The sequence below is a fragment of the Sphaerodactylus townsendi genome, linkage group LG07, assembly GCF_021028975.2.
Source record: "Sphaerodactylus townsendi isolate TG3544 linkage group LG07, MPM_Stown_v2.3, whole genome shotgun sequence".
Taxonomy (NCBI): domain Eukaryota; kingdom Metazoa; phylum Chordata; class Lepidosauria; order Squamata; family Sphaerodactylidae; genus Sphaerodactylus; species Sphaerodactylus townsendi.
Genome location: NC_059431.1, coordinates 123,481,034 through 123,505,604, shown reverse-complemented (window position 1 = coordinate 123,505,604; position 24,571 = coordinate 123,481,034). Strand labels below are relative to the sequence as shown.

Sequence of the window (24,571 nt, the reverse complement as noted above, 5' to 3'; positions counted from 1 at the left end):
GCCTGTCGACACCGTGTGGAGCGCCCGAGCCGGCGACTAATGTATGTTGATCTTCACACCACAAAAGACGAGCTCTCTCCAGCCGCCCGTTCTCTTTGCCTGTGACTTGACTTTCCCTCGCGCAGGGAGTCCGCTCTGGGCGGGCAACTTTACGGCGGGTCGCGACGTTTACTGGCCCAGCCGCCGATCAATGAAGTCCCGGATTGTCCAATGAGCGGCTGCCCCGCCGTTAATCCCGCCTCTGCCGCCGGAGGAGCAGCAAGTCCCGCCTCTGGAGAAAGGATGGGCAGGTCCAGGGCCGTCGCAACCAATGGCGGCCTTCGATTGGAAGCCGGAAGTAGGGGCTGCGGGTGGCTCTCGCTGCCTTCCCCTGCCCTTCCGCCTCCGTGTCTCTTGCCGGGTTGGCCGATGGAGGCGGCGTGGCTGGCCCTGGGGCTGGCGGGCCTGGCCGTAGCCGGGCTAGTCCTGGTAAGATACGGAGGGGCCTAGTCCAGTTGGCCGTGGGGTGGACAGGCTGGGAGGCTCCAGGTCACAGGTGTCAAACTCACGGCCCTCCAGATGTTATGGACTGCAGTTCCCATCATCCCCTGCCAACATGATGCTGGCAGGGGGTGATGGGAACTGTAGTCCATAACATCTGGTGGGCTGCGAGTTTGACTCCTATAACTCCATTTCTGGTGACCTCAGGCCAGTCACCCAATCCTTGCCTGTCCTACATTGCAGGGTTGTAATTGTGAGGGTTTAATGGAGGACAGCCGAAATCGCTAAAGCCTGAGCGGCTCAGTCTGCTCACTTGAGGTTGGAGTCAGCAAGAGGAAAGGGCAGTAGAAGGAACAGTGGCCCTCCCGTTGCCCCACACTGCATGCTGTGCATGCTGATCTTCAAGGGCTGATCTTCAAGGGCTGGGCTGGCTGCTAGTTTCTCTTGTGTTGGTTGCCGGGCTTCCTGAGTAGCCCTTGGCAGAAGAAGAAGAGTTTGGATTTATATCCCACCTTCCTCTCCTGTAGGGAGTTTCAAAGTGGTTTACAAACACCTTTCCCTTCCTCTCCCCACAACAGACACCCTGTGAGGTAGGTGGGGATAAGAGAGTTCAGACCCAAGGAGACCCAGCAGGCTTCTTGTGGAAGAGTGGGGAAACAAATCCAGCACACCAGATAAGAGTCTGCCACTCAGGTGGAGGAGTAGGAAATCAAACCTGGCTCTCCAGATGAGAATCCTCCTGCCTTTAGCCACTGCACCACCTGTCAGGGATGGCACCTAGTTGATTGAAGTGCATTCCTTTTTTTATATATAATTCACTTTTATTAATAAAATTAAAATACAATCCTGACCGCATGCCCGAGCAACATAAAATATATGGAGGGTGATTATATTTGACTGATGGAGATGCACTCCTGTCAGTGTCACTCCTTTTAGCTTTGGGTTTTGGGTTGCAATTTGGGCACTCGATCTCGAAAAGGTTCAGCATCACTGCTCTACTCCCATGGGAAATGGGATGTTTTTGTTACCCTATGAGGATGAGAGACCAGGTGGCTTTATCTCTGTCTGCTGGCGACCTTGGGGTTGATTAGGTTTTGATGTAACTCTTTCTCATATTCTTTGGGAAAACAGGAGGGGAGGTGGGGGTGGTTATATTTTGATAAAGTGGATCTGGCAGAACTGGCTCTTACATGCTGGGTGCTTCGTTGCCTTCCAATAAACACTACTGATCAACAGATGCAGAGTCCGTTTATTGATTCAAGAGTCCCTGTAGCCCCAGTGTCTGCTGTTTACAGACTGGCAGTACAGTCGGAGCATTGGGCTAGATTACTGGTGCCAGAGAAGCTCACCAGATGACCCGGAGCCAGGCATGCCTATTCTCTGCCTAGCCTACCTTTCAGGGTTGTGAGGATAAAATGCAGGAGAGGAAATTGGTGTGAGCTGTTTCAAGTCCCCATTGGAGACAATGGCAGGGTGTAAGTTAAAGAAAGAAAATTCCAGCTGGCAGATCAGAGAAGGTTAACCGTTCTCCTTGGTCTCCAAGTGCGGATCTGGGCTTATCTGCCAGGCCTGCTCACCCGTGTTGACTTCAAGACCTCCCTGAGCTACTAAGCTTGCCTCCTGCAGCATGCCGCTACGTCACTTCTGTCTTTGCAGTTCGGGGAGTCCTCTTGCTGCGTGCCTGATGTGGCATCACTTCATGCTGAGGACAAGTCAGGAAATGTTCCAGTTGCTGATATTTCTGAGGCTCCTTTGAGGAACCGAGGCTGGTAGAGTCCTGAGAGGGTAACTGAGAATCTCTCTCCACCTGGCCCGAGGTCTACTCTGTGCCCTGACTGTGTGGCCTCTGTCATCTTCTGCTTTTTGTGACTGGACTGGGTTTTGGGCAAAGTAGCATTCTTTCTGTTTCTCAGGGAGCAGACTTGAACAAGCATTTCAGCATTTTCATAATAGTGATCTGAAACCCATTAGTGTCTAGAATGGTGGTTCTAAGCAGGGTATTGCAATTGCTGTCCAGACTACAGAGAATGCTTCAACGGAGAAAAGCCGAGTGGCTGTTTTGAGGGTGCACGCTTCACGGCATTGCACACCCAGACTAGGTTTCTGTCTCATTCACGTAGGCCCCCCAGACTCTGGATGGCCCAGAGTGAGCCCTTTAGTCTTGTCTTGGAAGTTCTCGCATGAGTTTGGCTGTTCGGTGACAGCTTTGGATGGGTGGTAAAAAAAAGGTTATTAAAGGTGCAATGCGACCAGTCAAGCATTGACTATTACCATGGGCTGTTGTCACATCACAACATTTACTAGACAGACTTTGTTTACAGTGCGGTGTAGTGGTTAAGAGCAGGTGGACTCTGATCTGGAGAACTGGGTTTGATTCCTCACTCCTCCACATGAGCGGCAGACTCTAATCGGATGAGCTGGATTTGTATCCCTGCTCCTGCGCATGATGCCTGCTGGGTGACCTTGGGCCAGTCTCAGAACTTTCTCAGCCCCACCTACCTCACAAGGTGTCTGTTGTGGGGAGAGGAAGGGAAAGGCGTTTGTAAGTCACCTTGAGTCTAGGGTGTTGTGGGTTTTCCAGGTTGTATGGCCGTGTTCCAGTACCATTTTCTCCTGACGTTTCACCTGCATTCTCTGTCTGGCATCTTCAGAGGATCCTCTGAAGATGCCAGCCGCAGATGCAGGTGAAATGTCAGGAGAAAATGGTACTGGAACATGGCCATACAACCTGGAAAACCCACAATACCCTAGTGATTCCGGCTGTGAAAGCCTTCGAAAATACACCTTGAGTCTCCTTACAGGAGAGAAAGAGGGGGTATAGATCCAAATGGTTCTTCTACAGGGTGGTTTGCCATTGCCTTCCCCAGTCGTCTGCACTTCACCCCCACCAAGCGGAGTGCTCATTTAACTGATCTTGAAAGAATGGAAGGCCGAATCCGCCTTGAGCTGGCAACCTGAAACTGATGCTTGTCAAAATCAAAACCTGGATGGGAGACCACCAAAGAAAGCCAGGGTTGTCACGCAGAGGTAAGGAGTAGCAAACCACCTCTGAACATCTCTTGCCTTGAAAACCCCATGGAGTCCCGGTAGGTGGGCTGTGACTCGGCACTTTCCATATCTGTCAGTTCCCCAAAGGCCACTGATGTCCCCTGAAATCTCCAGGTATTTCCTAACTCAGGGCTGGCCATCGGAGGTGGTCCCTGAACAGCCCAAAGGCAACTTGGCAGCTCTTTCAAATGAATAGGCTTCTGAAACGTTGTTGATACGTCATCCGAGAAAAGCGGAGGGGGGATGTCTTCTTCAGAGTGGCTTGCTTAAGGTGGCTTGCAATTAAGACAACACCACAGGTAAAAACCAAGCCCTAAAAAGCTTGGACCCTGCGTACCCGAAGGAGCACCTGTGCCCATATTTACCTGCGCAGGCACTGGGATCACAGCGGAAGGCACTCCTCTTTTTTCTTCTTCCCAGATTGCTGTCATCGCACACGTGACTGCCACAAAGATGCTGCCTTCGCACCCACACGATGATCTAAAAGTTCTTGGCCCATGACGATGCTGAAGGCAAGAAGGAACCTGTGCCCAGCATCCACGACCCCCCAACCCGGGACCTGTCTGTAGTCGTGCCTTCGTACAACGAGGAAGAACGGTGTAAGGACATCTTTGTTTGCTCTGTTTTTGTGCATCCCGCCACGTTGTGCCATTTTGAGCCGCGTCATCCGTTCATCAACACAGTTTTACTGAAGCGAGGTCTGGAATTTTTTTCTCCCTTGCAGTGCCTTCGATGATGGATGAAGCTTTACAGTATCTAGAGAAGAGGCAGGTATGAAAGATTCCCGTTCAGTCACGGTATCAGTTGACACGGACATAAGCTTTGCTAATGTTCTGGGCCAAAGGGAGCTGGCTGGCAAGCCAGGTGTACCAGTGGCATTTCTGTTTTGTAGATGCAAGATCCTGCATTCACCTATGAAGTCATCGTGGTCGATGATGGCAGCAGAGATCAGACCACAAAGGTGGGAGACTTGTTTGTGTTCTGCAACTCTGTATGATAAGAATGATGAAAATCTGAAAAATTAGGTCAACAGAGCCTGAGATTTTCTGTTCCAAGTCACTAAATCAATCAACTTGTGAGGGTTTAATTCAGGAAAATTTACATTTTGGGCAAATATGAATTATAGTGAGATCACAATTGCAGTCCCTCTGTTTTCCAACACCAGATGTGTTCCCTAAGTGTCAATGCTAGGGCATTCTTTGGGGGCTTGTTTAGATATATGATTGGGACTGAGAGATAGCATGGTGTACTGGTTAAGAGCGGTGGATTCTGACCTGGAGAACCAGGTTCGATTCCTCGCTCCTCCACATATAACCTGCTGGGTGACTTCGGGCCAGGCCAAGCGGTTCTTCAGCCCCACCTACCTCACAAGGTGTCTGTTGTGGGGAAAAGAAGGGAAAAGGAGTTTGTCAGCCGCCTTGAGTCTCCTTACAGGAGAGAAGCGCAGGGTGTAAATCCAAACTCTTCTCCTTCCTTTCCAAATCATACAGAGGTCATCTTTCCCAGAAGTTAGTCAGGAAAAGGAAAGTAGGATGATTGCACTGAAGAATAGACTTTGATGGCATTAGTTAGAATGTCTTTTGTTGTACCAGAGGCAGGTGTGCCAAAGCCCTGAGGCAGGGGCTTCTTTTCCCAGGCTACACTTTGTCTGTCCTGATCGCTTAAGGCAGGGATGGCGAACCTTTTCGAGAACGAGGGCCCAAATTGCAACCCAAAACCCACTGTCCGGGAGCGGGGGTAGCCCCTCCTCGACTGGCTTCCTGCCCACCGCATGGTAGGCGCCCGCCTCTAACGCTTAGGGCCGGGCGACGGGGGGGGGAGCCCCCGCTGCCACACCGGGCCGAGGGTCCGGTGTGGCGCCCGGAACCTGGCCGCCAGCTGCCGTCAAGGCTGGGCGGGAGCGACTCCCCGTTGCCACCTGCTGCCTGGGCCAGCTGACGCCGCAGGCTAAGATCTCGGGCGGAGGGGAGGCAGCACGCCGAGAGAGGCCGAGGCCGGGACAAGCCCGGCCAGCTGAGGCCCTGTCGAGGGCTGGAGTGCAGGGGCCCGAAGGTTTTCAGGCCGGAGGTTGGCTGCAGAGGGGATAAAAGGGAGCAACCTCGGCACAACGGGGGAAAGGAGGAGAGTCGGTGGACTGACGGAAAGGGCAGGGACTGAGAAGGCAGGAGAAGCCAGCAGCCCTCAGGCAGGCAGGGAGGCTAGCCTGCTCTCCCTGCCTGGGTTCTTGCGGACCCTGCGTCAGTTGTGGGCAGCTGGCACAAGCTGTGGTTAAAGCGGCTGTCCCACTTAGTCCACTTCCCGGACAACGGGAGTGAGGCCGGTAGTTCCAGCATCCGGGCAGGGGAAGGTGGGTTGGCAACAGGGGTCCCAGCGGGGACCCCGCCCCGGGCGCAGGACACCCACTGATTTATCGCAAAGTGCCAACATGGCAATTTAACCTGAATACTGAGGTTTCAGTTTAGAAAAAATGGTTGGCTCTGAGGCGTGGGTTACTCGGGAGTAAGCTTGGTCGTAGCTGAAGACTTTGCTTTGAAGCAGTCGTGCAACTCTTCCAATGGGTGAATCATGACCCTAGGAGGGTTTACTCAGAAGCAAGCTCCATTGCCAGCAACCGAGCTTACTCCCAGGTAAAGGATTGCGCTTTCGTTCTTCGCATGAAAATCAGTGGGGTTTAACAGTGCTTAACAGGGTTACCTGCACTGTTTCCCCAAAACTAGGTCTTAGGTTTAATGCTAATAACCAAGCCCAGCGGCCCAGGCCAGCCAAGATGGGGGCGGGGGGGGCAACTCTGTTTGTGCGTGCCCACAGAGAGGGCTCTGAGTGCCACCTCTGGCACCCTTGCCATAGGTTCGCCACCACTGGCTTAAGGAAAGGAGTAGCTGGCTGTTCTGCATTTTGAAGACTGACAGGGAGACATGTCCCTATTAATTCCCCTGGGCCAATACAAGAGACGGCTTCCCTCTTTGGCCTGTACTGCCAGGGCGCCCTGTGGGGGAGGCTTGACAGGTAGAGAGGTTGCTTCCTAAAAATAGCAGACATGCACCCCCATCCCACCTCAGGTCTGACTGGTAACAGCACTGGAGATTCTGCTCTGACTGCTCTCTGTCGCATTTGCCAGTGGAGATGACCATTGCAGCCCACTTTGTGGGCCCGTTCCTGGAGGAGGATGGCCCAAATCCTGGCATATGTCAATCAAAGTGCGAGGGAGGTGAGCTCTCGCCTCTTTCTCTCCCCTAGCTTGGGGCTGAAGCCCTTTAAGGGAGGACCCTTGGCTTAGTGGTGAAGGCCCTGGGTGTGATCCCCAACATCCCCCGTTGATCAGGCAAGAGGGGATGGGAAAGCGGACCTTCCTGGGAGACACTGGAGAGAGGAGACAGAAAAGACCTGAAGGACCTGATTCTGTGTCAGGCGTTCCTGTGTGGAGCTGGCTGGAAAGAGCCTGATCACAGCCTGCCTTTGCAGCCCATCTGGAGAGCCAGGGCCGCCCTTCCATGGCATCTGGTGCCCGGGGGAGCCACTGCTGACACTCCGTAGCTGACACTTGGTCGTAGCTGACACTTGGCACCAGCTTAGTGTAGTGGTTAAGAATAGCCAACTCTAATCTAGAGAACCATGCTTATGCCCCGCTCCTCTACATGAGCAGTGGACTCTAATCTGCTGAACTGGGTTAGTTTTCCCCACTCCTCCACATGAGCAGCAGACTCTAAACTGGCGAACCGGGTTTGTTTTCCCCACTCCTGCACATGAAGCCTGCTGGGTGACCCTGGGCCAGTCACTGTTCTCTCTGAACTCTCTCAGCCCCACCTGCCTCACACGGTTGCCTGTTGTGGGGAGTGGAAGGGAAGGCAGTTGTCCACCCATTCCAGGTGCAAAATCAAGCTGACAAAGAGCAGAGCCCTTCTGTTGCCTTCCTGGCTGTCTTCTAAGCCAGTGGCTCCCACCGTGCCAAAACGTCCTAAATGAAAAAATTATGTAATTGGTTTGCTGATGGGGGGCACAGTGTTAGGGAAATGGGTTGCCAAGGGGCGTGTGAGTGACAGAATGTCGGGAAGCGGTGGCCTAAGCAAGGGCTACCCTATTGGATGCTGGTTTCACATTGTGCAAAGGACAGGGGGCAGGTCTGGTTTCTCCTTGAGCTGACCATTTGTTTCCCCTGACATGTGCCCCACAGGTGGCCCTGAAGTACAGCCAGAAATATGGCAGGGACAAAGTGCGGGTCCTCACGCTGCTGAAGAACCGTGGGAAAGGGGGAGCTGTCAGGATGGTGAGTCTTCCCTTCTGTAACCTGCATTATTCTGTGCTTGAGGGGGAAGCCGGGTGCTTTTCTTGTTAGTTTCCCTGTTGAAAAATTACAAACGCTAATTGTCAAATGTTTTGTTTTGTTCCACACATTGCAACCTTACATGGGGATTTGGTGGTTTGTAGCCTACTTTAAACACGGTGTAGTTTGTGCGCAAGCTTTTCCAACCACGTGTTATCTTATGTGTGAAAATTTTGCCATTGTATTGTCGAAGGCTTTCACGGAGGGAATTACTGGAGTGTTGTGGGCTTTCCGGGCTGTATGGTCGTGTTCCAGCAGCGTTTTCTCCTGAAGTTTCGCCTGCATCTGTGGCTGGCATCTTCAGAGCATGATGGCAGCCTCTGAAGATGCCAGCCACAGATGCAGGCGAAACATCAGAAGAAAAAGCTGCTGGAACACGGCCAGACAGCCCAGAAACCCCACAACACTCCAGTTTTGCCATTGAAGCCCGATGAGGCGATTGCAGTTAAGGTCCTCGTGACTATAGTTTAACCTCTCAATTGGTCCTTGTGACTATAGTTTAATTCTGTCCAGTTTTATTGCAGTTGTAATTGGATTTTCCCGTCCCGTTGCCAGTAGTTTATCACTTGTAGGGTGAGACAGCTGAAAGAAGGCTTTCTTCCAGATTGGAAAGGGGTCTCTGTGTTCATAGCCATACGGCACCCCTGACTAGGTGAGCATGCAAAACTTTCCAGATCTTTCTCACTTGCAGGGTGTCTTGAGCTCACGAGGGAAAAAAATCCTCATGGCGGATGCTGACGGAGCCACAAAATTTGAAGATGTTGAGAAGGTCGAAAAGGGTCTTGAGAATCTCCAGCCCTGGCCTGTGAGTCTGTAATGCCGCTTGCCCCTTCTCCTTTCTGGCGTGTTGATGGTTGGCAAAGTTCCCCCTCCCCATGTGCCTTCAAAGCATGTCCACCCGGATGCCAGAGCAGGCTGGCCTTGTGCTGTGTGGTCTGGATCATTTAGCCTCAAAGGTGTCCTTTGGGGGCTTCTGAGCTCTTGGCAGAGCTGGGGCTGGCTCGTCTCGTAAGCAGTGCTGAGGCTCTGCAAACTCTGTTTCTTCTGTAGGAGTTTTTGCACTTCAGCCACAATGATTGCTGGTATACTATTTCGTTCTAACTTTCTAATCAGTGTATTGTCGAAGACTGTCATGGCCGGAATCAACGGGCTGCTGTGGGTTTTCTAGGCTGTGTGGCTGCAGATGTGTGTGAAATGTGAGGAGGAAAAGCTCCCAGCCTGCAGCCGCACAGCCTGGAAAACCCACAGCAGCCATCTTGGGAATCCAAGTATTTTTTGCAGTATTTTTTGTCACAATCTTAAACTGTTCCTGTTGCATCGTTTGAAATCTTGTAATCTGCCTTGAATCTCAGCAAGAAAGGCTGACTGTAGGTGCAGTAAATACAAATTCAGCTGGAGGAAGGGCTGGGGAGACTCAAGGTACTGACTGAGTCCTGTTCTTCTCACCATGTGCTCCCAGGGTGGCCCATTCCTACATCAGCACTTCTGCTCCCGTGAGCCTTAGCTTAGGCTGGCTTAGGTAGCTGTTACAAAAGCACAGGGGTTGATTACCAACTTTAGCTTCCCCAGCCTGGCCTTAGGATAGCTCCCTAAGTTGCAGAAATTGGGAGATCCCTATTGTGGCTGTCCTTACTGTATAGTACCCTTACTGGGACCCTCTTTGCTCTCTCAGAAAAGAACGTACTCCTTCTGTAAAGTGACACGTATGTGCAATTGCGTGTATATTCGTGAGGATGTCAGCATCACGTCCCGGGTATATTTTGAGCAGCTTTTGGGTCAGCTGTGTCTGCAGCTCAGCAGCAGCTTGAACCTGAGCGCAATTTAAGTAAAGAGCACAGCAGTAAATGCTGTGCCCTTTTCTTTGTTTTGAAAAATTCCCATCTGCGGAAGTCTTGGCTTACAGATCCAAAGACATACAAACTACAGGAACGCTGAGACGGTGTGGAATAAATAGCTGGCTGGAACGAATGCAGGGGGTCACCCGCTCACAGCCCTGGTTTTGAGTGGTCTATTGCTCAATAGTTGTCTTTCTCTTTGCACCCACCCCACCCTTAGGACCAGATGGCCGTCGCCTGCGGATCTCGAGCACACTTGGAGAAAGACACAATAGCACAAGTAAATGTCTTGCTGTCACTTCACTGCTTGTTTGCTACTGAACTGGCTGTTCTTTGGAACTAGAAGAAGCCCAGAACATGCCGCCTTTGAGAATTTAGTCCTTGTCCTTCCAGTCACTTGCGTAGTTCGTGTTCAGTTACAAATACCAGGGAAGCTGAGTACACTATCCATTCACCCACTGCTTTTAAGCAAACCCTGAACAGGCGTGGTCACATGTGTAGCCCCCATCTCCTATTAGCTCCCATTGAAAACAATGGGGGATGGGGGCACTCCCTTTGGGAGTCCCTAGCTTTGGACTCCCTAAACCAAACCTCACCAAACCCGGGTGATAGCATTAGGAGAGTCTCCCAAAAAATCCCTGAAATTTTAGTGCTGCTAGCCTAAAATCTGTGCCCCTGCAGGCCAAAAAACGGAAAAAACACTGAAAATACAAAATCCCCCACAAACGAACCTGCAATTTTGTCGCCCACCACAAGGTGGCGCACTTTGCCCAATGGGAGGAACACCTCTCCCTCGCACTGGTGGATGTATTCCTTTGGTGATCCTGCAGCAGTGGTGTTAGGGCAAAGAGCAACTCCTCCCAGGATTCCAGGCCATTTATGCATGTCTGGTCTCCATCACTTTAAGCATACATTTCCTTCAGGTTCGATTCTTGGTTACATACATTATTTCCCCTTGTCAGCAGTCACCCTTCCCTAAGGTTGGAGATTCCCTGCAGTTTCCAAAAGCTTTAAAAGTGTGACTTTTTCTCTCCCTTCAGAGAGAAAGCAAAGGAGATCAGCATGCATTTAGCTTTCCTCAAGTTTTCTTTCTCCTCTCCACCTTTCCCCACGGATATCACATTAGTTCCTCCCACTCTTTGGGCTGCCATTCCACATCGAGCAGAAGAGATTCTTTAAAAAGAAAATAGTGAAGGTCTTGTCAGGCTCTCGAACGTGGAAATAACAGAGACCGTAGGAAAGTCCTAAAGCAGTTTATTTCTACGTAGAGTAACAGAGAAAGCTGAATCTAAGCTCCCCTGCTTAGATCCAGCGATTATATCCTTCAATCTCCCCCCATTTGATTCCCACCAAATGTGTTTCACAAAGAGTATACCATTTGCACTACAGAGCTTCAAGAAACCTGGGAACGTTCGTGACTCCTTCTCGCAGGAGGGCTGGCGCCAGGGAATTGCCAGGGAGGGGAGAGATAAACAGGAAAGCATCTACAGGAAACATTTGTAATTCCCACACAGCAAGACATCTAAGCACTGACAGGCATGGACCTGACAGGTCTATCAGTGGACCAGTGAAATTAACAAGCCAGGTCAAATGATACAATCTCCTCAAATAAGAGGAGGAGGAGTTTGGATTTATACCCAGCTTTTCTGTCCTATAAGGAGACCCAACGTGGCTTACTAACCCTGCAGTGGCATAGTGGTTAAGAGCAGGTGTACTCTAATCTGCAGGAACCGGGTTTGGTTCTCCGCTCTGCCGCTTGAGCTGTGGAGACTTATCTGAGGAATTCAGATTAGCCTGTGCACTCCCACACACGTCAGCTGGGTGACCTTAGGCTAGTCACAGTTCTTCTGAGCTCTCTCAGCCCCACCCACCTCACAGGGTGTTTGTTGTGAGAGGGGAAGGGAAAGGAGTTTGTAAGCCCCTTTGAGTCTCCTTACAGGAGAGAAAGGGAGGATATAAATCCAAACTCTTCTTCTTCTTCTTTCCCTTCCTCTCCACAACAGACACCTTGTGAGGTAGGTGGGGCTGAGAAGGTTCTGAGAGAACTGTGACTGGCCCAAGGTCACCCAGCAGGCATCATGCGCAGGAGCAGGGATGCAAATCCAGCTCATCCGATTAGAGTCTGCCGCTCATGTGGAGGAGTGAGGAATCAAACCCAGTTCTCCAGATCAGAGTCCACCTGCTCTTAACCACTACACCGCATTGTAAAAAAAGTCTGTCTAGTAAATGTTGTGATGTGACAACAGCCCATGGGTCAGTAACGACTGGTCGATTGCACCTTTACCTTTTTTTACCACCCATCCAAAACTAATCACCGAACAGCCAAACCTGCGGAGCTTCCAAGACAAGACTGGGCTCACCTGGGCCATCCAAGTCCGGGGCTACGGCAATGAGAGAAACCTAGTCTGGGTACAATGCCGTAGCGTGCACCCTCCAAAACAGCCATTTTCTCCGTTGAAAATTCTCTCTGTAGTCTGGACAGCAATTGCAATACCCTGCTTAGAACCACCATTCTAGACACTAATGGGGTTCAGATCACTATCATGAAAATGCTGAAATGCTTGTTCAAGTCTGCTCCCTGAGAAACAGAAATAATGCTACTTTGCCCAAAACCCAGTCCAGTCACAAAAAGCAGAAGATGACAGAGGCCACACAGTCAGGGCACAGAGCAGACCTCGGGCCAGGTGGAGAGAGATTCCCAGTTACCCTCTCAGGACTCTACCAGCCTCGGTTCCTCAAAGGGACCTCAGAAATATGCATTAGGTCTGCTCAGGTGGAGAAGCAGCTCTCCAGATCAGAGTCCACCTGTTCTTCACCACTACACCACTCTGACTGATGGAGGTTGCCTGGGAATAACAAGCCATCGGGTGGGCAGGCAAAACAGCGGCTCTGCTCAGCCAGGGACACTTCGCGGGAGGTTAACCTGTGTAAACAAAAATCAGTGGGGCTCCCAAGAATGGTGTAAACCAAAAAAATCCACTGTGAAGGAAACTTCGGAAATGGACTGCTTCTCAGCAGAGGGGAAAATAGCGCCTGCAAAAAAAGCCCCCGGCTGGAGGTGGAGGAGGGGGCGGTAGGCGAGCCGGGAAGGGGGACGGGATGGCTCCTGCCAGACCCTCCTTCCTGCAAACAGCTGTCGAAATGGCAGTCCCCGTCCAGGTCTGTATCTCTTTGCCTGCTTGTCTACAGTATGGCCCTTCCCTTTTAATGTGCCAGCAAGTCCTTTTTTACTGGTGTGGTCACGAGACACACACACACACCCCTCTTTTTTAATCTGGGGTAAAACTTGTCTGAAATCTGAAAGGCGCACGCGCATTATTTCACCACGCGTACCAGTTACCTCCCATGTTCAGTTTTCATTTGGTTAAAAACTCTAGATTACAAAAATACCCATGTGGCTGTCCTATCCTGTCACATGGGGGCTATGCTCTAGCAGGAGTGGCGTAGGAGGTTAAGAGCTCATGTATCTAATCTGGAGGAACTGGGCTTGATTCCCAGCTCTGCCGCCTGAGCTGTGGAGGCTGATCTGGGGAATTCAGATTAGCCTGTGCACTCCCACACACGCCAGCTGGGTGACCTTGGGCTAGTCACAGCTTCTCAGAGCTCTCTCAGCCCCACCTACCTCACAGGGTGTCTGTTGTGAGGGGGGAAGGGCAAGGAGATTGTCAGCCCCTTTGAGTCTCCTGCAGGAGAGAAAGGGGGGATATAAATCCAAACTCTTCTTCTTCTTGAACAATTGTGGGACAGGTGGAGGTAGCTTCATGAGTACCCACAGCTAATGTTTTGCCTCTCGTCTGCAGCGTTCCTACTTCCGGACACTTCTCATGTACGGATTCCACTTCCTCGTGTGGTTCCTTTGCGTTAAGAAAATAAGGGACACCCAATGTGGGTTTAAGCTATTAACCCGGAAAGCAGCTTCCCGAATGTTTTCAACTCTTCATATAGAGCGCTGGTAGGTGTCCTGAGTTCATTTGATTGGCCAGAAACGGTTCCAGAGCTGCTTCTGGGCAACGCCACGTGTAGGGTGGGGAATGGATCTGGGCCACCCCTTTCAGCATACGGCTGCCCCTCGAGGTTGTTTTTCTTGTCTCTCGGGCTGTGTCTGAGCTTATTCAATTCTGTCAAAATGCATGGTGCAAGTGAGAAAGGTGGACTAAAATAATGTAAATGAAATAATGATAAATAAAAATGGTGCATTGTAGAGTCAAATCAAACTGGACCCATCTCTCCCACATGAGGTCACAGTTAAAGAAGAAAATTTTTCTCTCTTTCTCACAATACTAGAGCCAGGGGGCATTCATTGAAAATGCTGGGGGGAAGAATTAGGCCTAATAAAAGGAAACACTTCTTCACACAACGTGTGATTGGTGTTTGGAATATGCTGCCACAGGAGGTGGTGATGGCCACTAACCTGGATAGCTTTAAAAGGGGCTTGGACAGATTTATGGAGGAGAAGTCGATCTATGGCTACCAATCTTGACCTCTTTGATCTGAGATTGCAAATGCCTTAACAGACCAGGTACTCGGGAGCAACAGCCGCAGAAGGCCATTGCTTTCCCATCCTGCCTGTGAACTCCCAAAGGCACCTGGTGGGCCACTGCGAGTAGCAGAGAGCTGGACTAGATGGACTCTGGTCTGATCCAGCTGACTTGTTCTTATGTTCTTATGTAAAAGTGGGGTTTTTTTACACCTTGCTTTTCTCTACCTTTAAGAAGTTCAGCCACACTGTAGTCCAGGGATCCTCAACTTTTTGGAGCTTTGACACAGTGTGGTGGACGTAGGCACAAAATAGGTGCAGCAGAATTGCTGCCTCACTTCACATTCAGTCACACAAGGAAGATCTCCATGCTGTGTTGGCAACTGCTGCCAAAGCACAGCCAAACATCTCCATTGGCCAATCAGAAGCCTTATTGGGCAGAAGCCATGCCAGGCCCCAACCATTTCCTTAAAGCACTTGGCAGGTGCCATGATGCCCACAAAATGTTATAGGCCCTTCTGAAGGAGAACTGAAGCAAGATTCCTTCAAACACGAGGGTTTTAGTTAACCTATTTTGGGGGAACCAGCTGTTACCTGAGCTAGAACATAGAGTTGACAGCTGTTAAGGTGTCTATTTGCAATATAAAACCATCTGGCATCATCAAAGTAAGTGAGTTTTAACCAAATCAGAATTTAGACGTTTTTAATCTTAGTGTGAGTTAAGCTGAAAAAAATATCCCATTTTGAGGAGGGCAACCAAAATGGGAAAAGGGCTGGAATCCATGCCCTATGAGGAGAGACTTCAGGAGCTGGGTATGTTTAGTTTGGTGAAGAGAAGGTGAAGAGGTGGCATGATAGCCCTGTTTAGATATTTGAAGGAATGTCATGTTGGTGAGGAAACAAGCTTGTTTTCTGCGGCTCCAGAGACTAGGACCCGGAGTCATGGATTCAAGGGGAAGGAAAAGAGATTCCACCTAAACGTCAGGGAGAACTTCCTGACAGTAAGGGCTGTTCGGTAGTGGAATGCACTACTTTGGAGTGTGGTGGAGTCTCCTTCTATGGATGTTTTTAAAGAGAGGCTGGATGACCACCTGTCAGGAGTGCTTTGATTGTGTGTTCCTGCATTGCAGGGGGTTGGACCTAATGGCCCTTGGGGTCTCTTCCAACTCTATGATTCTAAGTGGCCAGCTTAATTTCCTTAAGCTTATTTCAGTCCTTTTTAGAGCTGTATAACAAGGAAATGTGGATAGATTGAGAGAAAAAGAAGTTTCGTATAGCATAACTGTTTTAGATTATTCCAACTTCACAAGCCGTAGCAGCTGTATATTTAGGCTGCTGTACCCACTCTTTGGCTGGGTACAGAGTTTATTGAAGAAGAAATTCTGCACATAGTTCCCAGTTGAGTCATAGTGAACATCGTTTCTTTATCAAAGGTTCAAATACCTGGGGGGGGGGGGGGTTAGGAGAAGAAAGACAGCCATATCTAAGTTATTATAATCTCTTGCCCCACCAGAGAGCAACTTGGCATTTGCCAGAGATATGTCTTTGTTAGGTTCCTGTTGGACACTTGCCATGCTGAAAGGAAGTTGGGAAAACAGCCAAGTGTGCGGGATACGTTTCACATCAGTTCTTCACAGTCCTGATGCCTTTTCATCCTGCTTTTCTCTTTCAGGGCGTTCGATGTGGAACTTCTTTATATAGCTCAACACTGTAAAATACCAATAGAAGAGGTTGCTGTCAACTGGACAGAAATTGAAGGTCAGTGGATCTTTGGACTACCTTGCAGAATTCATTCCAGGAATCTGATTTTCTGATGTCACTCAAGCAGGCTTGTCATTTTCGTATCCTCTCTATAAAATTAGTCTAGACTGTTATTGTAGGATGAAAGTTCGTTTCTCTTTCAAGGTTTATTTTGCTTCTGCTCCTCCCTCATCACCTATTATGAGCAGCAGTGGCATAGGAGGTTAAGAGCTCGTGTATTATGAGCAGTGGCATAGGAGGTTAAGAGCTCGAGTATCTAATCTGGAGTAACCGGGTTTGATTCCCATCTCTGCTGCCTGAGCTGTGGAGGCTTATCTGGGGAATTCAGATTAGCCTGTACACTCCCACACATGCCAGCTGGGTGACCTTGGGCTAGTCACAGCTTCTCGGAGCTCTCTCGGCCCCACCCACCTCATAGGGTGCTTGTTGTGAGGGGGGAAGGGCAAGGAGATTGTCAGCCCCTTTGAGTCTCCTGCAGGAGAGAAAGTGGGGGTATAAATCCAAACTCTTCTTCTTCTCTTCTATTATGACATCCTGTGTCTCAATAGACACAGGCTTTTGAAACGCCGCATTGCCTGGTTTTCCTCACCTTTGTAATTGGGCCCCTTCCTGTCAGCAATTCAGGCATCATTTCCTGAGTTCTCGTTCTTTCTTCAGCAGCGCAGCCATTCTTCCTGCCCTTTTCCTTTCTGGAACTCGCCTTTTTGAGCTTGACAGAAGCTTTATAGCTGCGGAGTTAACATTCCAGAACAGTCCCAGCAATATTACTGAGTATCAGTCTTGCTAAATAGTCTTTATAGCAGACAAAAAAACCCCAAGAAATGGTGCATCCTCATATCATATCTTTTCAAGGTGGCAGTTTCTGAACAGGGAGATATATGAAACCTAACTGGAAAATAAATAATTTGTTCCACAAAACAAATTCTGGGTCCCCGGTGATCCCCAGCCTTTTTGATCCCCAGCCTGTGGGCACCTTTGGCCTATTGAGAAGGGGTGTCTGTATGGAAAGCCATAAAGTTGCCATATTTATGGAAAGCCATAAAGGAGCAGCAGTGGCGTAGGAGGTTAAGAGCTCGTGTATCTAATCTGGAGGAACCGGGTTTGATTCCCAGCTCTGCCACCTGAGCTGTGGAGGCTTATCTGGGGAATTCAGATTAGCCTGTACACTCCCACACACGCCAGCTGGGTGACCTTGGGCTAGTCACAGCTTCTCAGAGCTCTCTCAGCCCCACCCACCTCACAGGGTGCTTGTTGGGGGAAGGGCAAGGAGATTGTCAGCCCCTTTGAGTCTCCTGCAGGAGAGAAAGGGGGGATATAAATCCAAACTCTTCTTCTTCTCTTAACCACTGTTGTTTCTAAAATAAATCACTAAACTATCAATTCCTTAATAAGATGATTGTAAATAATACAATCTCAAAATGAAATACACATTAGGAAGATATGGATAACTACTGATAGTTACACTGAAAGTCTACAATATTTTTTCCAAACATACACAAATTAGCATTAATTCATACCAGTGCTGAAAATTTTAAAGTAGGGATTTTTTGGAACTTATTTATAGACAAACTGCTAAGGAGTCATTAGAGCTCACTTAACACTACATAACAAATTCAGTTCTATTCTTTTCTGACTCTTTAAACACTTATTATCAAGAACTCTTAAACACCACATCATTTTAGAGGTAACAACAAACAGTTGCCTTGAGAAAGAGTTGCCTTGAGAAAGAATCTTCATGAAATCCACCGTGGTTGAGAACAACTCCCAACTGTGCCGGAACAGCCTGCTGAGAGGTTCTTGTTACAGCTTCCTTGCATCAGAGTCAGGACCTAGATGTCTTGCTGAGTGTGAATTGCAAATGTTTTCCTGTAAATGCTTTCCTGTTCCCCTCTCCCCTTCCTGGCAACCTCCTGGCGCCAGCCCATCTACAAAGAGGTGTGAAAGGTTCCCAGGTTCTTCGAAGCTCTGTAGTGCAATTGTTGTAGAAACTGTAGTGGACGGGCGGGGGGGGGGGGGGTAAGAATATAGGTCCTGGATCTGAGCTCTCTAGCTCAGATCCTGCTTTACATTGTTACTCTTCGCAAGGAATAAACTGCTTTTGGACTTTCCTACGGTCTCTGTTATTTCCATGTTCGAGAGTCTGACAACATCTTCCTTGCACCAGAGTAATCTGCAAAGCATTGGAAAGTCTCAGGACTTCTGGGCATGTGTTACCTTGACTTTGTTACACATAAGTCATCCAGTTCAAACTGAAGAACTTCCAGAGAGAACTATGTAAGAATGGCCAGTGAATATAGAAAATAAGGCTATGTAATATGCAAGATGCAGGTTTCTGATAAAAATCCAGTTTCAATTAGTATTTCATCAGTCTTACTTATCTATGAAAAATTACAATTTCAATTCACAAGATATAGTTAGGACAGTGTATGAAATAAGAACGACCATAAACATCCATAACATATGTATTGTCGAAGGCTTTCACGGCTGGATTCAACTGGTTCTGGTGGGTTTTCCGGGCTGTGTGGCCGTGGTCTGGTCTGGTACCAGAACATGGCCATACAGCCCGGAAAACCCACCAGAACCAATCCATAACATAGTTCACGCTGCAGTTCTCTATTTGACCTCCTTGTTATGCAGTTGTGATCTAGAAGTGGTTTCCAAGTACATTGCAGACACTTTGAAACTTCTTATTGTATTGGGAAGTTTTAGTTATGACTCACTTGCTAGCAATGAGCCCAACTTGCGTGGCCAAGAGCAGAAACGCTTGCAGGCGTGCGTTGCAGTGCATAGGGAGATGTCTTCTACGGCAGTTGAGGACAGCGGAAATCTGGCTGGAAACGCACGAGAGAAGAAGCAACGTTGGCAAGTCATAGTCCGTCGGATTCATGTCATAGAGCAGGGTTCTCAATAGAAGCTGAAAATGTGATGGAAAACTGTGGGAAGGTCTTGGTGGGACATACAGTCTGCGGTAGGTAGGCAGTAGCAGTGAATTGCATTATTGTACCTGTGATTGGCTTAATAACCACAGCAGATGCCTGATTGTTTCCTGCTTTTCATGCTCCTAGGTTCCAAACTGGTTCCCTTCTGGAGTTGGCTGCAGATGGGCAGGGACCTTCTCTTCATACGTCTTCGCTATTTGACGGGCGCATGGCAGCTCGGCACAAGAAAGATGGACTAGGCTTACATGCCCTCTCCAAATAGATTTTTTAAATAATTCAAAATACCAAGGATTATTTCTGTGTCATGGAATGAGGAAAACAGGCCAAGGTTGCCTTTCTTTTACGGCTGCATTTTGGGAATCCTGTTTTTCGTTCATTGCCAAGGGTGCAGATGGTGTATAAGATGCCTTTTCCATTTAAAAAAAAGTTTTGCAAGCAGGGATCAGCTTTTTTTTCTTTTGTAGCAGCATTTGAACATTTTTCTCCTACATAAAGGATGTGTGTGGCATTCGTCACAAATGTTAATAAAAAACTCACAAACTCTTATGGTCCATGAAGTCTGCCAATGCAGCTGTCCAGTTATTGCTCCTAGATTGGTGTGCAAGAGGATGTATCTTTGCAATGTGCAGGGCTTGTTAAAGCTAACCGTGATTCTTTGTGGGTGAGGAGTGAGCCCCAAAGAAGAGAATTCTCTAGATTCAGACTCTTGTCGGTTTACTGGAACTGGCTGCAGAAGTTTAAAAACTGTCATGTCATTCTGTAATTTCTCCCATGATGCCATTTTTCAGGAGTATTGAATGTTTATACTTAAATATGATCTAGGCTATTTTGAGGGCCTATTGATGGGAGTGGGAACAACGTTGGATGAGTTGAGGTCAATAAGGTGTAAAAATGGTTAATTTTGAGCAGGGCTGTACAGTTGTAAGACAAAAGGTGTGCCTGATAATGGAACAGCTCCATGACCAAAATTCAGGAAACAATTGTGTAAAGACTCTGCTAGCATCAGTTTTTCCTCTGTTAACTGTAATGGTGTGGCGAAGCTGTGAGTGTATTGGACTTTTTAATTGACTACAACAGTAATTCCAACGAACATTCAAAATATTTTCGCCTCTCGAAACTGTGGAACATTAAATTTAAAATGGTGCTGTCTGAGTCATTTTTATGATGCTTTCGAAAAAAATACTGTCCGTAATTACAGTCTAGGTTATTTTGATGCTTGCCAAAGCCCAAAAGAGTCTTGTACGGTCACATAATTGTATCTTCACACAGTATCAGACTGGAATGTATTTTTTCTTATCTCTCGTTACCTGTATAGTGTTTTTCCTGTAGCTGTTTTGTGTGGGGGGAAAAAACTATCTTGTTTGTGAACATTTTGTCTCTAAACTACCTGCATTAGCTATAAGGAAGGAGTACTTTTTTACATGGTTATGTGTGTGGATACATTACATGATTCAGTGGCTTTGTTGGATTGCATGGCTATGAGGTTAAAAATCATATTCCTATTATGTTGCTTGTTGAATGTTTCATCTTGCCAATTGCATTGACTTACCGTGTGTCATTTGCCTTAAGCCACAGAGAGAGAGATGTCTTATAAATAGTGGGGGATAGTCAATTGGATCTGCCAGGTAAGTTCTTTTACAAGTGCAGGGGCTGGGGTCTCTCTCTGTCCTGTTTCTCTTTCTGCTTGTAGGAGTAAAAACCAAACAAAGAATCAAATTACAAGTTTGCAGACCTGGTTATTAGAAATTTGTGCTGATTTGTGCCGTTTGAATTCAATAAGCCAACAGCAAAATGTCTCTGCTTGTTTTTATGGCCTGGCTAATAGCAACTGTGAAGGCTTTCCTATTGGTGTGGGTGGCACCCTGACAGATTCTTAGCCGGCACTCTTTACCCCGCCTCCTGAAGCCTGCACACAGATTTCAACAGAAACAGTTACTTCTTCAGAGCTAGTGCCAAGAATTGCCTGCAAATAAGCCTGTCCAGAAGAGAAATCAATGTGACAAAGAGGGGAGCTGAATTGATACAGTCTTTGCTGGGGGGAGCCTTTAACATTCCAGTAAGTTATATATTACATTCATGTTAAAAATCACACTTTCCTCCACTTGGAAAGTGGATGAACGAGCCCAATTTCCTCTTTCGTTGCAACATTTAAAAGTGGAAATGAAATGCTGTGAACCCTTGAAATACTGCATCACAGGTCTTTTTTCTGATGGGTGGAAACAGTCTAGCACTGGTGTTCAATGAGGCTTCTTCCTTTTGGAAGACGGTTATCACTACTGGCCTACCTGGATGCCAGTTCTCCCAGCTTCTTGTTGGGGCAGTGGTAAAATCAGTTGGGGGTCCTGAGTCCTCTGGGGAGGAAGGGGTCATCAGTATAAGAGTAATATGTGAAAATCTCCTGGTCTCATTCACTGTGTGTAAGCCTGAAGGTGAACACCTGAAGCTGCCATTGACTGAATCAGACCGTTCTTCTATCAAGGTCAAGATTGTCTGCATAGGGCGGCAGCTGCTCTCCAGGATCCCATCACCTGCTGCCTGCTCCTTCTAACTGGAGATGCCAGGAATTGAACCTGGAAGTTACTTCACGATAAACTAATGCTCTGCCGCTGTGCCCTGATGCTTTTCACCTCGGGCCTTTTCCTCTTGCGCCTGCCTCTGTTCTCATGTACCTAATGGTCATGGGAGAACACTGGCTTGCTTTTTTTGCAGTGTCCCAGAAGTTATGCTGTTTGCTACCCTTCTGTCACGGTGCCATTTGCTTGTGCTGTCTGAATATTACCCCCAAAGACCCTTGCCAAAGATTCCAGAGGAAGGAGGTGGCCAGTTTATAGTCCAGTATAATATGAGGGTCAGCCTGCCTTTCTCAAGCTGGCTCTCAAGAGGTCCATTTTAGCTCTTCCATTGCCTTAACCCATTTTACATATAGAAGTCTGATTTTCTAATAACTCGTCTTCATAATTAACCGAAAGTCCAGGAGCACCTTGGATTTTTTAATATTTCTCTGCCTGTTTTTAACAAGTATAAGAGACTGGTTTGGGGTGGTTGATTAGATTTGGATGAAACGTGAATTAGAAGAAGAAGAAGAGTTTGGATTTATATCCCCCCTTTCTCTCCTGCAGGAGGCTCAAAGGGGCTTACAATCTCCTTGCCCTTCCCCCCTCACAACAAACACCCGGTTCCTCCAGATTAGATACACGAGCTCTTAACCTCCTACACCACTGCTGCTCCTGTTTAGGTACTTTAGAGGTGGTGATGAAAAAATTGACAGGTTTTATCAAATGATGACGGAGTTAGGAAGTCCTTTGCATCTGTAGAAATGATCTGGTGGATCCAAGCCATGTATGTATTGCTGAAGGCTTCCATGGCCAGAATTGACTATTGAGGGTTTTCTGGGCTGTGTGGTTGTGGTCTGGTAGCTTTTGCTCCTCATGTTTCTCCGGCTTCTATGCCTGGCATTTTCATGGGTATAAAAACTACCAGACCATGGCCACCCAGCTCAGGAAACTCATAATATCCTAGTTGGAGCAATAATGCTGAGTTTGTTTGTGACTCATTCAAAATTTACAAAATACAGCATTTGATACAGTAAGTCATGAGTTTCTTTTCCAAACATTACATAATTATGGATTTGGAGAAAGATTTATAGAAGTATTAAAAGAAGTATATAGAAACGCTAAGGCTAAGATAAAAGTAAACGAAGGACTATCAGGAATAGTAAATATTAGAAGAGGAATAAAACAGGGCTGCCCGCTGTCTCCGTCTCTGTTGGTAATGGCAATGGAGTTCCTAGCTAATAGAATTAGAAATAATGGAAGAATAAAAGGATATAAAATAAATAAGGAAGAAATTAGAATAAACATGTTTGCAGATGATGTATTATTGATAACAACTAATCCTGAGGATACAATGAAAGAATTAAAAATAATTTTAGAAGATTTCAAGAAATACTCAGGGTTAACAGTAAACATGGATAAAACAAAAATATTAGGAGTGAATATAGAAAAGAAACAGTTTAATAAAGAGATATTAAAGAAGAAAATTAAATATTTAGGAATTATAATTTCTACCAGAAAAGATAGGATGTATAAATATAATTATGAAAACAGATGGAAAAATATACAAAATCAGATAAAAAGTTGGGAAGCTAAAAACCTATCTATAACGGGGAAAGTAAAAGCAGTAAAGATGTGTTTGCTACCCAAAATCTCTTATTTATTTAGAACATTACCAATGGAAATTAACAAAAAACAATTTGAGGAGTGGGATAGAAAAATAAAAGCATGGATATTTAATTTAAAAAAATGCTAGAGTGATGAATAAAATAGTATATATGCCAAATGGTCTTCTAGGATGGGGAATACCGAAAACTCAGGAATATTTCGAGGCATTCCAGATAAAGAGTTTATTAGATATTAATGAAGATAATACCTCAAAATGGTTAAAGTTTGAAAACGAAGCAAATAAAGGAGTAGGCAACTATGGAATTTATACTAATGATTATAAAAACATGAAACATAGAGTGATAGGCCCAAGAAAAGGAATATGGATATATGGGGAAAATGGAGAAGTAAATGGATGCCTGGCATTCTGGATAGATCCCCAGTGGCAAGCGTGACTGGAATAGAAGGTTGGAAAATCATAAAGAATTTGAAAGAAAAAGGAATACATAAAGTATCTGATTTAGTTAGTGAAGGAGAAATTATACCATTACAAAACTTAATAGAACTGGGAGGGAGAGAAAATTGGCTGGCGATAAGAGGCTTATGGGAAAAACTAAGGAAATTTAGAATAAAAGGTGATTGTATAATAACTCAATGGTTAAAACTCCACGAAATATCACAAGGGAAAATTATAGGAGCAGTATACAAGTATATGGTAGAGGATAAAGAATTTATGATAAGAACTTTAAATCAAAAATGGGAGAAAGAAAATATCTTAGATGCCGAAAAAATAGAAAGAATCATGGAGAGTATGAAGAAGTTAAAGATTGAAAAATATGTGGAACTAGAAAGAAAGATTTTACTTAAATGGTACAGAACCCCAATACAACTAGCCTATATGATAAAAGGACTAAGCCCAAAATGTTGGCATTGTGGAGAAAAAGGAGCATATTACACTCATATGTGGATAGAATGTAAAATGGTGAAAAAGTTTTGGGAAAATATATTGAAATATGTAGAACAGTTAGTAAAAGTAAAAATTGACATAAATAATGAATTATTAATTGTGGGGATAATGGACGATAAAAGAGTGAATAGAAGTTTGGAACCAATGTATAAAATAATGATTAGAGCAGCACACGCAGTGTTGGCGTTGGGCTGGAAAGATAATAAAAAATGGACAGTGTCAAAATGGATGGAATACATATGGGAACAAATACAGTTAGAGATCTTTGAGAGACTGACAAAAAATAAACTATGGGAAGAAAAGATGGAAGACATTATGAAATTGTGGACAGTGTATGAAACATGGATGGAAGAAGCCGGATTTAACAAAGAACTATGGAATAAGAGAATAAGAAGAATGAATCTCCTGCTGCTTGCATAAAATAATCAATAGAAAAGGGGGGAGGGGGGGGAAATGGAAAAATGTATAGATGAAATGAAGATATTGAATGTAACAAATGTATAAATATTCTATACAATAAAAATCTATAAAAAAATTTTTACGAAATACCTTATCAGTGGTATCTTCATAGACTGAGCAGGAT

At 46.7% G+C, this 24,571-nt stretch overlaps 1 protein-coding gene across 1 annotated transcript; it reads left to right on the top strand.

The window, feature by feature from the left end:
* The first annotated feature begins 195 nt into the window (after nt 1-195).
* Nucleotides 196-20,005, top strand: ALG5 (ALG5 dolichyl-phosphate beta-glucosyltransferase). The gene is given in 11 exon segments (XM_048502581.1): nt 196-468; nt 3,949-4,013; nt 4,015-4,127; nt 4,253-4,299; nt 4,421-4,489; nt 7,700-7,792; nt 8,541-8,654; nt 9,905-9,964; nt 13,485-13,636; nt 15,834-15,919; nt 18,988-20,005. Coding segments are annotated over 11 exon segments (1,170 nt in total). The 5' UTR covers nt 196-210; the 3' UTR covers nt 19,101-20,005.
* The last annotated feature ends 4,566 nt before the right edge of the window (nt 20,006-24,571 follow it).